The 15,581-nt window shown below is 36.6% G+C and overlaps 1 protein-coding gene across 1 annotated transcript; it reads left to right on the plus strand.

The window, feature by feature from the left end:
- Nucleotides 1-1,766: 1,766 nt before the first annotated feature.
- lrrc3b (leucine rich repeat containing 3B) lies at nt 1,767-15,043 on the plus strand. Its single transcript, XM_039678522.2, has 2 exons — nt 1,767-2,014; nt 10,097-15,043. Exon 2 carries the CDS (start codon nt 10,213-10,215, stop codon nt 10,996-10,998), a length of 786 nt encoding a protein of 261 aa, XP_039534456.1. The 5' UTR covers nt 1,767-2,014; nt 10,097-10,212; the 3' UTR covers nt 10,999-15,043.
- Nucleotides 15,044-15,581: the final 538 nt, after the last annotated feature.

Raw genomic sequence — 15,581 nt, forward strand, 5'->3', positions numbered from 1 at the left:
GTTTAAACGCCCGTCGAGCCCCAGTTATTGGAACTTCAGTTCATTTGGTGGTGATGGATGTTTTTCTGTCATAACGGCATTTGATCACACATACACTGACTAATTATCTACAATGATTGATATTTGGCGCAGTGGAAGTTTCTCCGCTCTGCTGCAAACGGATGAGCTGCCTTTATCACAGACACACAGTGTTTGTCAAGGACAGCACAGCTAATTGTTGGTTTCTACAGCGCACTGACATTGAAGGAGTACCGAGATGGCTCATTGTGTATTGTTGGTATTTACAGTGAAACTATCAAAACATTTATTGAACCGTGGAGATAACATGATTATAATTAATCATGAGTGGTTTCATATTATTTAGCTGATGCCGACACACAGTACAGGGTCACTCTGGTTTGGAGTGGTTACAAATCAGTCCTTGAGGGAGTTTGACGTTTCAACCATTTAGTTGTTCAGATTTTTAACCCCTATGCTGCTGTCAAACTCAAAATTAGCCCACTTGTTTGGAGTTGTCGACATTGTTAAAGCAATAAATTGCTGTCTAGTGAAAATATTGCACTAAAAAGGCACATTTCAAGCACAATAAGTACGTGTTGATAACATGGTGCAGTGATAGTATCAGATTTAGGCTACAATAAATAAAGTGTTGCTGGACATCTATACAGGCTCGTTATTTAATGTCAGATTTCGTTGTGACAATTTACCTGATATTGTGACAACAAGCCCCTCTTTTACACTGCAATAAAGGTTTTAGTTCGATACCTTTTTTATTTCATTTGTTTTTTTTTTCCAAGTCAACATTTTACTTTTTAATTTTTTTTTTTTTTACAGATACTGGCGTCATTGTATACAAAAAGTGCAGTTCAGTTAGCCTAATGGTAGGCTAATCATTCGGTAGGCTATCCTGGGTATTAAGATAGGAGATGGTCAAATTTAATCACATTAAATAATAATAATTCGCTACATTTTTATAAGGCTTTACATTAATAATTATTGTCCTATAGTCTATGGTACCGTCACACTTTTACGAGTCATCCGATTACCTGAGCACAAAAACACGTCGCAAAACGTATTTCACGGTGGATTTCCTGTCTTTAATCGACGTGGGTTCCTTCAGAATGGCTAATTTTGACTGATTATAGCCGAAAATTAAAAAAATAGTGCACACAGATACACACGTACAAACTAAGCGCGCGCTACCGAGAGAATCAGTAGCCTGGGAAGTATGATTCATTTTATCGAATCGGTCGATGAGATGACTCGTTTCAATGAACCCCTTAGCTTAGATTGTTTTGTTCACGCTACCTTTGATTTTTCTTGTCATTAAGCGAGGAGTTTTCGGTTCGGGTGCATATTGTGTTACATTACGTGGCTAAAACATGAACAACAAAAAAGGGGAAATCCATCTTAAATTGGTGATTCGGAAATTCATCTTAAAGGGACAGTCCACCCCAAAATTAAAGTTCCTGTCACCATTTATTTACTCATCCACAAGTTGCTCGAACCTGTATGAAATAATAAGTTGACCCTATATTTGAAATAACAATTTTGTGAGTGAAATACAAGCAGGTTTGGGAAAACTTGGGTGAGAAGCCTAAATAATGACAGAATTAAAACTTTGGGTTGAACTGCCCCTTTAAACTTGTGTTTCACCTGCTTGTCACCATGGTCCAAAACATGCGGATTGTTGTAAGGGTTCAGCATTGTTCCTAACATTATTATTAAAGCAATTTTGTTTTCCCCACAACAGTAATCGGCTCGGCTGAATCACTAAAAAACGAGTCGGCTCAAAAGAACCAATTCGCTCGCGAATCGGACTCCACTACCACGGAGCGATCGAACCCCTCCCAGTTACTCCCGTGGTTCTCGCCACTAACATCAGACAACAATCTCCAAATATGTGCGAGCTCACTTGAAATAACAACCGAGAGCGTCACATCATATATGTTGAATGATTCCCCGAGGATGTGAGAGTCACGGATGCAGCGATCGATGAGTGTTTCTGTCGCAGGTAAGAGACAAACGCATGTCGCCTGTTGCTCAGCCACACATAAACACACATGATTGAGAGAGACTGACACGCATTCATCTGTCACATATGTGTTTTGCATGCTGAGAATAGTCGACATGCTCGTGTTGAGTATAAAACAAGCGAATTGTGTATGCGTCAGCTGGTGTTTGTTTGCGAGTAAAAATATAATAAAATATGCGCCTTTTAAATTGCAATTGACAGGATCGATGATTGCAGTTTTCATTTGCAGTGCAACTGACATTTATGATTTATTTAAGACAGCCAGGCATGAGCAACTTATTTGCAGTTATTGATTCATCTCTCATAATGGGACTGATAATCATGTTTAATGAATGCAATCACGCTTGACGTTCATGAGGGTGTGGAGAGTGAGAGCCTCGGCAGTAATGTGTGTGTGTGTGTGTGTGTGTGTGTGAGATCACTCTTCACTGCTTTACAAGTCGAGAAAAGTTATTTTCAGCGACTTATTTTTTTTTTATGATGCTGTGTCTGCTTGTGAAATTGCTAGAAGAAGGTGATGTTCCCTTTGATCACACCGGAAGGGTCAGATTTCAGGATTCATTCAGGGATAATGCATTGGATCAAAGCTGTGCTTCTGCTCGTATCTGATTGGATTATTATCACATTTGACACGAGACGCCTTTAAAGCCAGATTCTGGTCTGCTATTTGTTCTGAGCAATAATTATCTCATATGATGCTTTTAAACAACATATTTGATGCTTCTGTCAAATCCAGTGAGGAGTAAAATGCATGCAAAAAATACATCAAAAGAAATATGTTGTCCAAGTCAATTAGTTCAGTATAAAATATCAGCCACGTATTTTTGTTTGGTGCATGAAAGCCATTAGGATTTCTTTCCCCAGCTCCATAATCTTCACATTATGAACTATAATGTGTTGTGATGATGGCAATGGTATGATGGTAAAAGCTTCTAAATCTGTTTGGCTTTCTTCGAGCTGTGAGCCAAGCTTGCCAGATAATATTCTGGATCAATGTGTTTTAATATTAAAACCGGATGTCAGTCTAATTATGACTCTTCCATTCATGATGAGCTGGACACGTCTGTACTCATTCTTGTAATGCCAAATACCGTACCATTTCTTTTTATTAACCATGTATCTAAACATCATTAGAAGAAAATAGATCTTCTAATGCCCTAGAAGCAAATTGCATGACTTGTTTTAAGTAATAAATGTTTAAAGTCAGCATGAAATTAAAAATCAACCTATCTATTTTCTAAATGCATGTTATTGAATGTTTCATCAATGCATGTTTCATTGTATTTTATTTGACATATGAAATGTTATAACTGGATCATATTGTGAAATGACTCAAGGACTTCTCCAATCATTAAGTCCTCTTAAACTCGCCCCTTTACTATTGGTCATTTATATATATATATATATATATATATATATATATATATATATATATATATAATATTATATATAATAATGCTACAGTAAAACCTAATAACTGCTGTGTTGTAGCTTACCCAACAGCGAAAAATATATCTATTTGAAATTCTTTTTAATAATATATTTCATATATTTTAAATTATCTGAATATTTTTTGGTCATTTAAACATATCAGTAATTTTATTTTTGATATTATATTTTAATAGATTTTTAATATAATTATATTTAGGTGTAAAAAGTGTGAATCACCTTATGTATTCCCTTTAACTGTATGTATTAGCTATATTATTTGAAATGTTTTACATATTTTTGGTAATTTAACATTATAATTTTAATATAATCATATTGTAATATACACTGCCAAGTCATAAAAAGTGATTTTATTTCAATAAAACTATATGTTAGTATTAAAAAGTGTAAAATATATTAATATCTAGAATTTGATATTCCACAACTAGCATTTAAGATACAGCAGCTAGTTTTTGTTTTGCTATATTCATAAACAAAAAGGTCTGGCTTGGTCTTGTAACTTTCTTATATGGCGATCACAGGTCATAAACCTCAATATATCAGATTTATCCTTCTTGAAGAGTGATGTAAAAATAAAAATATTCCTCCATAATATTATAATTCTTTATATTTCAAATCTGATAACTGATATATTTATAAATATAAACCCAATTTTTTTTATAATTTTCAAGAGCCTGATTTAACAAACAATTGTCTTACCATTAAAAGCCTTGTCCCAAACACACAATTATATATAATATTTTTATTATAATTTTGTCACGTATATGACAGACTTGCACTGAACCGTATTTTCCTTTTTTGAAGTGACATCAATCTTTATTTATCAGCTTTAATATATCAGGAAAATTTTCTTATTGGGCCAATAACATTAAAAATGAACATCATCCGATACCGATATGGTGGCCGATAAATCGTGCGTTAATAAACAACAAATGGAGATGTAGAGCCCAGATGTGTTATAAGGAAGAGATGATGATGAACAATCAGCATTTTAATTATGGAAGAATAAACATAGAACATGTGACATTATATTATATTATATTATACTAGTATATTCACATTTATTTGTATATTCTTTTCACGAAACATTTCGTTTCAAAGCAGCTTTACAGAAAATGCATGCGTCACATTACAATTTAGAGTGATCTGTTATCTATATATATATATTATATCTATTATATTATATTATATTAGTTGAGCTTACTACTTAATACACAAGCACAGCTTTATTGAAACATGCAGTTTCCTGGATGAGCAGTCATTTAAACATTGTTGCCATGGGCAACAGTCATTTTTCAGGAAAATTTGACTTCTGAATGTCAGGATTGACCAATCATGATCCTTCCAGAGAGCCATGCAATAATATCATGCATTTTTATTTAAGATTCATCTAGAATTCATCTCACCTGAATTTGAACGTAAGTGGTTTGTTGTTGACAGTATATGAATGACGCGTTGTTGGGTTTTTTCTCGTTTTCTGTAATGGCCTGTCAGAGTTGTAATAGTTTGCACCCAAACGCCTGAGATCTTCCGTATATCCCATGTGGCAGATGCACACACACATTACATCAGCTGGGATTCATCGAGTCAGTCCACTGCCTCTGGCAACACACACACATACATACTGGGCATAGCATGTCAGGACTCCTGGGATACTTTTACATCACTATTGATTTATTTACATGTAAAAGGTGCCTCTGTAAGTGAGCATGTTTTAGCTCAGCTAATTCAGTCCGCTGTTAAATGTAGCGCTGACACTTAAACCGCTATTATCTTCGGTTGTTTACATCAATCCAGGCTTGGTGTCACGTATGTACAGTATGTGGCATGTGCTCTGTGTTAATGTGTGTTAATTATAGTGTGTTTCTCGTGTTGCTGAAGATGCTTTTAAACTGTAGTTCGTTGTGGTGGTGCTTGGATGTTTGTGAACCCTTCTATATTCTTGCATAAACATAACCCAAAAACATCATCAGACGTTCACCAAAGTCCCAAAAGTAGACAAAGGCTACGTTCAGACTGCAGGTTAATGTGGCTCAAATCAGATTTTGTGACTTTTTCTCATGACAGTGTGAACAAACCTATGCAAGCTTGTTACGGCCACAGAATGAAAAATAAAAAAAGGTAATTGCGAATTTTTATCTCACAATTCTGACTTTATTTCTCAGAATTGCGAGATGTAAAGTCAGAATTGCGTGACATAAAGTCGCAATTGTGTGTTATAAAGTCAGAATTGCTAGATAAAGTCGCAATTGCGTGTTATAAAGTCAGAAATGCATGATATAAGTCAGAATTGTGAGATTTAAACTATTCTGAGGGCGAAAAAAGTTAGTCTTTTTCCCCCCTTAGAATTGGCCTGATAACTCGCAATTGTGAGTTTATATCTCACAATTCTGAGAAAAGATGAATTTCGACATATAAACTCGCAATTATGTGTTATAAAGTGGATGGGAAATGATTAATCGCATCCAAAATAAAAGTTTGTGTTTACATGATATATGTGTGTGTGGTGTGTATAATTATTTTGTATATATATATACTAACACATGCATGTATATATTTAAGAAAAATGTGTTCTTAATATATCAAAGATTTATATTTATACATAATATTAATTATGTATAAAAATATATATAAAGTACATACATGCAAATATTTTTTAAATATATACATGCATGTGTGTGTATTTATATATACTAAATAATTATACACACCACACACACATATATTACGTAAACACAAACTTTTATTTTGGATGCGATTAATCGCGATTAATCGTTGACCATCCCTAGAATTGCGAGATGTAAACTCACGATTGTGAGATATAAAGTCGCATTTCTGTCTTTTTTTCTCAGAATTGCGACTTTATATCTTACAATTGCTACTATTTCTCACAATTCTGACTTCATATCTCGCAATTGTGAGATAAAAAGTCACAATTTTTTCTTTTTTTTATTCAGTGGCGGAAACAAGCTTCCATGTTTTCTATTCTGATTTGTGCCTCTTACTAAATCTGATACAGGTCTGATGTTTTGCAATGCGACCGCAGTCATATCGAAATTCATGCAACTACTATTACGGCTAAACTAGACTTCGACCGATTGTGTTTTTTTTTATTTTCCGATAACGATAAGGTTAGGTTAGCCTACGCCGATAACCGTATGAATGAATGAAAACAAACTTTGAATATTTTTTATAAATAATACCGAACAATGAAAATATACTGTACTTTTAAAATACAAAAATATGAACATATTAATTATACCTTAATCAGTCATGTTAGTTCGTAGTGCATTAACTAATTTTAAGAGATATGTCAAGTCATCTTCATCTATATAGCGCTTTTAAAGGGATACTCCACTTTTTTTTTGGAAATAGGCTCATTTTACAACTCCCCCAGAGTTAAACAGTTGAGTTTTACCGTTTTCGAATCCATTCAGCCGATTTTTTGATATTTAGAAGAATATCAGTAAACAGACAGTTTGTGGTCTCATTGACTTCCATATATTTTTTTCCTACTCTGTTTACTGACATTCTTCTAAATATCAGAAAATCGGCTGAATGGATTCGAAAACGGTAAAACTCAACTGTTTAACTCTGGGGGAGTTGTAAAATGAGCCTATTTCCCCAAAAAAAGTGGAGTATCCCTTTAACAATAAGCTGCTTTACAGTGATAATAGGAAATTAAAGTGACAGAGATTGTTTTGGCTTTATGACAGCTCTAGAATAAAGTTATTTTCCAGCTAAAGTTAGTTTTAATTGATTCAATTCCGTCGAAACTTAGTGGCCGCTAACATGCTAACACGACACGGCTATAGATAGAACTACAAAAAGTCAACGTGTACGCTCGCAGTGTGAACGGAGCGAAAGAGAACCCAATCTTACAAATGAGGACAAAACATACTTTGTCAATCGTTGATTATTGAGAAAAGTGATCCAGGCATTGTCTTGCTGCTTGAGCTTCAGTTCACGACATTTTCCTTCAGAAAACACTGGTAAAATTCAGAACTCACTGTTCAGTCAAAACAGGCCCGAACTATAATATCAGCACAGAGGGGATCCGGTTATTATGCTGGAATGCAGTGTTTTTCTTTCCCCAAGAATAACACTTCTCATTTAACCAGAAAGTCCTATTTTTGTTAGCAATTTCTAGCAATAGCCCTCCGGCTTGTCCACATGATCTTTTTAGCAAACTGCAGACGGGCAGAGATGTTCATTTGGGAGAGAGGATGCTTTCTCCTCACAGCTCTGCCGTTCAGCCTTCTTCGTTCAAAGTTTTTTTATTGAATGATAACTAATTACTGCAAAAACAATTACTGTACGATATACACATTTTTCCTTTTTTTAACAGAACATACCGTATCCCACCCTCCCATCCAATTACAAGCAAACCCGCATTAAGAATTCTTGCAAGAGATGATTTAAATCACTCTAAATTGTAGTACATAAAGGTGTAAAAATATACACACCTTAAAGGGATACTTCACCTCTGGAAAGATAAATGTGTATTTAAAATTGGTCATTTATTTAGAAGAAATGTGAAATTATTGTTGAATTTGGAGCTTTCTAGACTAAGAAAAGCCAGAAAATGTATTATTGGCTTAATTATTATCCTGGTTGATCGACCACACCTGCAATTGTCTTAAATTCCCTTTATTTGTGCACAATCTGTCTGACTTTGAATCTGTGGATCAAAACTCTTTAGAATAGTTATAGTTATAGTTTTATAAACTTTCCTAGTCTGATGAGCAACAACAAGGTCCTCAAAAACCTACTTTGTCCATCCCATGATACACGTGTTGTAAAGTTGATCTCTGTTCTTTAAATAAAACGGCAGGACGGGTTTGTCATCATATTGACTGAAATCATCTAAGAATAGCCTAATTTTGCCTTTAAATTAACTCCTAATCAAGCTCCACATACGTTTGCCACACACAGATATGTCATATTGGATAATTGTCCTGAATAAATAAAAATGACCAAGTATATTATTTTGTCTAGTTATATATTTTAGGTCATATTTATGCAGAGGGTCCAAGTAAATTAGTTAAAACTGCTGTCAAGAAGTCTAGAGTTAGAGTTGTTCACTAATTGGTCTATTAAGAAGTAAAATATTTAGTTTAATAAATAAACCCTGACAGTGTGATCATTTGTGGTCTTGTTTCACCCTGTGGGGCTTTATATTGTTAAAATGAATGATTTGCTGTTATCCCTTACCTAACTGGACTGAAGATATTTAAGGAGGGGAATGTTTATATATATATATATATATATATATGAAGAGTTCAGATGCAAAAGCCTCTAAGTGCCATTTGAAATTTTCTTCTAAAATGATCATTTTTATCAAGCTTGTATATTTAAGTTCAGTGATTTCACTTAAATGGCAATGATAATTACCTATTAATTGTTATTTAAGTGAAATTACTGAACTTAAATATACAAGTTTGATAAAAATCATCATTAAAGAAGAAAATTTCAAATGGCATTTAGAGGCTTTTGCATCTGAACTCTTCATATATAGATAGATAGATAGATAGATAGATAGATAGATAGATAGATAGATAGATAGATAGATAGATAGATAGATAGATAGATAGAAAATGTTCATTTATTTGTGCAATCAAAGCAGTATTTTTCGGACACAACAACAAAAGCGTTGATTACAGTGACGCAATTAATTGAACAGATAAGTTTACACTAAATGCAACTAGAAAACTGTGTGTGAAAATTATTTTTGCATTCATGTACAAAGTTTTAATCACGATTTCTGTATGCAAACATTCACTCATTTATGCACAAAATATTCTGCCCACTGTATAATAATAAAATGACCCACTTTCCACAATAATAAAGTCCACTGCATTCATTCTGCCTGCTAATCATAACATAACATAACATTACTGTAAACACTACAGATTAAACAATACAGGCTTTATCAATGCCTGATATTTATAGAGCAAGGTGGCAAATATAAAGTTGATACAGTGTGAAGAGAAAGGTGTGTGTGTGTTTGTGTAAAATGTTGATTTTTGAGTAATTGCTGCTGAAAATGCAACTTCAGAAATGCAATCACAGAAATAAATTAAACATTAAAATATTTTCAAATAGAAAACCATTTTAAATTGTAATAATATTTCACAATACTACTGTTTTTACTGTATTATATAAAATACTTTGTATTTTTCAAATAAATGCATCCTTTGTGAACAGAAGAGAACAGTCAAATGAACAAAAACACCACTTCTGTTAATTGATAATCTAAGAACGTTCAGATATCTTAGTCCAACCGTGCAATATGTTACCTTTACCCATTCACATGTTTATTTGTATATTTATATTATTTACATACGGTTGGTTTATTATTATAATTGTGACTAATCTTACTCTATTTTCCATTCCCTATATTTTTGTGTTTTACGTGTATATTTTTGAGCTGCTGTAACACAGGCATTTCCCCAGTGTGTGATTAATAAAGTTTATCCTTATATAAACGGATGAATCTGCGAATACTGCAGTTTTTCTTTAGTTAGCCTCATATCAGACAGAGAGGTTGTGTATGTACCGAGTAATGGTGTCATCATCCCGACCCATAAATGATCTGCTCTCCCTCCGCAGGCTCAAACAGACGATGAGAGTTGACGAGACCCACGCATCCTGGTGACGACGACGCGGTCCCGCTATGGGGCTCCCGTGAACGGCCCTGGCGTCGAGTATGTTGACTGCCTGTCAGCATGACGCCGTTGGACCTGTGGCTTTCGCGCTCCATCCCCATGTGTCTGCTCCTGCAAAGCCTGGTGCTCATGGTCCTGTGCTTTCCGTCTGCCAGCACCTGTCCCAAGGGTTGCACCTGCCAGCGGTCCGAAAGCCCTCCGCACGGCCTCAACGTCACCTGTAGTCTCTCACGCTTGAAGGAGATCCCGCCTGACGTCCCGCCGGAAACCCAGCTTCTGCAACTCGACAGGAACCACATATCTCTGGTGCCCGATCGCATATTTCACGGTTTGAGGATGCTTCGGAGGCTCAATCTATCTCACAATGCCGTGGAAACCCTCGGCGAGGGAGCGTTCGTCGGTTTAGAGGGATCTCTGGAAGTGCTGGACTTGTCTCATAACCGCATCACTAGCGTCCACAAGGAGGCGTTCGCGCGGTTGAAGGCGCGCGTGGTGGTGGACAACAACCCTTGGCATTGCGACTGCGCCTTACAGCAAGCGTTGGGCGGCATGGCGCACAACCACGAGGCCGCCACGCACGTGTTGTGCCGTAGTTCGGAGCTGAGAGACCAGGAGGGCCAGCCGTTCCTGGCCGTGGACGCGGACTTGTGCAACCTAGCCAAGCGGACCACCGACTACGCCATGTTGGTGACCATGTTTGGCTGGTTCGCAATGGTTATCTCTTACGTTGTGTACTATGTACGGCAGAACCAAGAAGACGCCAGACGACACCTCGAGTACTTAAAATCGCTTCCCAGCAAGCCCAAGAAGCCGGACGAACCGGAGGACATCAGCACGGTCGTGTGATGGCGATACCAGAGAGTAAAGGCACGTTCACACCAAGGACGATAATCTTTCCTGATTCTATAGTGAAATCCACACTACGACTATAACGATAACAACACAGAAGAAAGATATCGGTTAGGGATGCGCGATATATCGGCCGCCATATCGGTATGCACATTTGTAATGCTATCGTTATTGACCCCTAAACAAATTTGGTCATAATTATGTGTTGGGACATGGATTTTAATGATGAGACTTGTTTTTTTTTTTTAATCAGGCTCTCAAAAATTATATAAAAATATAGATTTAGAGTTATCGGCCACCATATCGGTATCGGCCGATAAATGCTAATTTTTAATGCTATCGTTATCGACCCCTTAACAAATTTGGTCCGATATGTTAAAGCTGATTTAATGGATTATTTCCTTCAGCTGAGACACTTCAGATGTGCACTGTTCGCCACGATGGTTTTAAATTGCTTGAAATAGGATTGGAAACACTTCAGTGCAACACAAGTCCGTCTTATCGGATACATAAAACATGAGAATATTATAATTATGTGTTGGGACATGGATTTTAATGGTGAGACTTGTTTTTTTTAATCAGGCTCTCAAAAATTATATAAAAATATAGATTTAGAGTTATCGGCCACCATATCGGTATCGGCCGATAAATGCTATTTTTTAATGCTATCGTTATCGACCCCCAAACAAATTTGGTCATAATTATGTGTTGGGACATGGATTTTAATGATGAGACTTGTTTTTTTTTTTTAATCAGGCTCTCAAAAATTATATAAAAATATAGATTTAGAGTTATCGGCCACCATATCGGTATCGGCCGATAAATGCTAATTTTTAATGCTATCGTTATCGACCCCCAAACAAATTTGGTCCGATATGTTAAAGCTGATATTTAATGGATTATTTCCTTCAGCTGAGACACTTCAGATGCGCACTGTTCGCCACGATGGTTTTAAATAGCTTGAAATAGGATTGAAAACACTTCAACACTTCAGTGCAACACAAGTCCGTCATATCGGATACATAGAATATTATAATTATGTGCTTGGGACATGGATTTTAATGGTGAGACTTGTTTTTTTTAATCAGGCTCTCAAAAATTATATAAAAATATAGATTTAGAGTTATCGGCCACCATATCGGTATCGGCCGATAAATGCTATTTTTTAATGCTATCGTTATCGACCCCCAAACAAATTTGGTCCGATATATTAAAGCTGATATTTAATGCATTATTTCCTTCAGCTGAGACACTTCAGATAAGCACAAATTGCTTGAAATAGGATTGGAAACACTTCAACACTTCAGTGCAACACAAGTCCGTCATATCGGATACATAGAACATGACAATATTATAATTATGTGCTTGAGACATGGATTTTAATGGTGAGACTTGTTTTTTTTTTTTTAATCAGGCTCTCAAAAATTATATAAAAATATAGATTTAGAGTTATCGGCCAATATATCGGTTATCGGCTTTTAAATATAACAAATTATCGGTTATCGGTAATGAAAGCCGATAACCGATATATTTGCTAAATATAGATTTGCGATAACTCTAAATCTATATTTTTATATAATTTTTGAGATTTAAAAAAAAATCACTTTCAGAGCATTTTTTTCCAGTTGATGATGGATAAAAACATTGACAGCCAATCAGAATCCAGAGCTTTAGCATTTAAAGTGGCAGACGACAAAACTGCAGTGTGTGTTTATAATAAACAGACCGTTATCAAGCGTTGTTGTGCACGCTAATACAGTTATCATCCTTCGTGTGAACGGCCTTTAAACCAGGATGTTGACTATTGTGACGCGAATCGTAAATGTCGTCTAGCGTACTACACCTGTCTTCTCTTTTTCCAATGTGCTTTCCTGTTTCTGAGTATGTGTTTAGAACAATTTGTAATAACTTCCAACTCTGTGTCCTTATAACGAGAGAGAGAAAGAGAAAGCGACGTCAAGGTGGCATTAAAACAATCGTAAAGTCGTCCTTTAAATGTGGTCCCACCGTTTAGAGCGAGAACTCGTCTTCAGGCACATCGACGCGAGTCATTTTCTATTTTAACTAGTCAGTCGGAACAGGTCGTGAGTCATTGATGATCAGTACAGGTATTTTGAGAACTCAAATCTCAGGTGCAAATGTTATTAGACTCCACTGATTTGTAAAAACCCTACGATGTTTTGATGCTACCCAGTTTTATAAGACAATCGCGAGGCATTTTAAGAACCTTTTAGTGGCACGCCCTTTATTAGTGAACCTCGGGCTCGATACGGGACATTTCTTCCAAAGTTCTGCGTTTTTAGCTTTTCTTTTCGTTTGTTGCGTCAAATCTCGTCCACATTAAATCGCGAGTCGTAGAGCACAGCAGTGTGGTGCTAGTCACGTGATTCTCTCAAAAGTAGCGAGGAACGTAGTCGATACGTCTTTTGTCGGTAACGGTACTTGTGAGACTCTTTGTCGATGTCGTAACAAAAGAGGCCCCATGTGTAACATGAGATGGCCAGTGTGTTTTCGTAAACGTCAGCTTCCATCCCTGAAACCAAACTCAACTCGTGGCGTCCTGGAAGTATATCGGGACGTCCCCCGGCGATGTTGCGGTACAGCCGCCAGCACTCATTATTGTGTGTGTACAGTAATTCTGGCTGAAAAAATTACAGCTGTCACTCTATTACTGGCCTCATTCTTACGGATGACTGCTGAGTCCAGCAAAGCAACGCCCCGGGGAGAGCTAGAGGACAGAAAGACGGCCGGAGATGGGAAACAGGAGGAAATCAGGGCCCTGGTGGTGCCGTAGTATTGTAAGTTTCAGATGCCTTTCATACATCACCTGATCCAAGGACACTGTGGTATTTCCATGACGTCCAAAAGTTGTTAAATGGTATTATGATGGATGCAACCATTTTGGGGAACTGTAATGTATTGATCATTGGGGGATTGGAAATACTACGGTAGTTTTGTGAGTGTTGTTTCTTTATTGTAGCTTGTGTATCCTGTGAAGATCTTTTTTTAACGAAACCTTTTAAACGGTAATTAAAAATGACGTTCGATCAACGCCGGTTCATCGGAAACGTTAGGAGCACGCTTACCCGACTTCACTGTAGATAAGGAGCTTGGTCGTTTTGCGTAGGAAGGTACCTGAAATCCCTTTAAAGAATTGTGTTTTGAATGTACTTATCTAGTCTTTTGCCTTGTCTAACACGCTGTATTGTGCTGGGAAAGAAAGCTGATTCTCAATGCAGTGAAGCACGCTGTAGCCAAGGACACGGGGGGAGATTTTCTAAGTGCCTGAAATACTCGTCTATATAAGTCTCTCATTCTTCCAGCTAAGGATGACGTTTCATTCGGACTCGAGTCTTGCTCGGGATATGTCTTTACTGCACAAAGATACGGGGAAAACAAATTAAGTTGGCAAGTCGTGAGTGGCACGTTTTCTTAAGGCCCTTTCACATGATTCATGTCACGGCGCGGACGCGTCGTGCAATGCTTAGGCCTCCGGGAAACAAAAAATCTCAGAATCAATTGCTTAGAGATATTGGACAAAGAATTCAGCGCTTTACTTGAAGGGGTGTGCATAAGACTGACATGACATGATATGAAATTATGCGTGTTTATGAGTGTCTTTCACTCAATAATGACATTTTTAATGGAAATATGACATTGTTTGAGATGTTTTTGTTATGACACCTTGACATAAAACAATACATCGTAACCTGTCAGTGTCTTTTTCATGACAACATGACATTAAATGAAGTTAAACTGGCTTTGACATTGGCTGTCATGAGGCATTATAAGTAACTGTCATGAATATTTTTCATGACCTCAACCACTAATGAATTTGTCTTTAAAAAGTTATAATGGCTTCATGACAGCCAATGTCAAAAAACCAACCACCGAATGTTAACCAATAAAGATAGGTGGTTTCTTAAAGGGATAGTTCACCCAAAAATGAAAATTCTGTCAGTATTTAGTATTTACTCACCCTCATGTTGTTCCAACCCCGTAAGACCTTCGTTCATCTTCGCAACACAAATTAAGATATTTAAGATATTAAGATCGCTCCTGCATACAGTCCATAGGCTTCTTGAGGGAATGACTCTTGCTGGCATCGAAAAGTCATTAAAGACATCGTTAAAATAGTCCAAGTGACTACAGGGGCTCAATCTTAAGTTTATCAAACGACGAGAACACTTTTGTGCGCAAAAAAACAACAAAAATAACGACTTTATTTCAACTATTCACTTCCTTCTCCATGAGCCTGTAAGTCAGTTAACGTAGTGTGATTGCGTAGAGCTACGTCACACGTAGGCTCACTATTGGCCGACGCTGGTCATGTGTGTGTGATGCGTGTGACGTACAATAACAGAAGCTTACGCTATTAAACTAGTAACCTGACTCGCGCAGAGGGAGAAATAAACCAATAGTTGAAATAAAGTCGTTATTTTTGTTTGTTTTTCCGCACAAAAAGTTTTCTCATTGCTTAATAAACTTAAGATTGAGCCCCTGTAGTCACTTGGACTATTTTAACGATGTCTTTAATGACTTTTCGAGGACAGCAAGAGCCAGTCCCTCAAGAAGCCTAT

The sequence above is a fragment of the Pimephales promelas genome, chromosome 18, assembly GCF_988280905.1.
Source record: "Pimephales promelas chromosome 18, fPimPro1.hap1.1, whole genome shotgun sequence".
In the NCBI taxonomy this organism is placed as follows: Eukaryota; Metazoa; Chordata; class Actinopteri; order Cypriniformes; family Leuciscidae; genus Pimephales; species Pimephales promelas.

What these genes read in the sequence shown, in the direction of transcription:
- lrrc3b (XM_039678522.2), top strand. Translation starts at nt 10,213, where the DNA reads ATGACGCCGTTGGACCTGTGGCTTTCGCGCTCCATCCCCATGTGTCTG.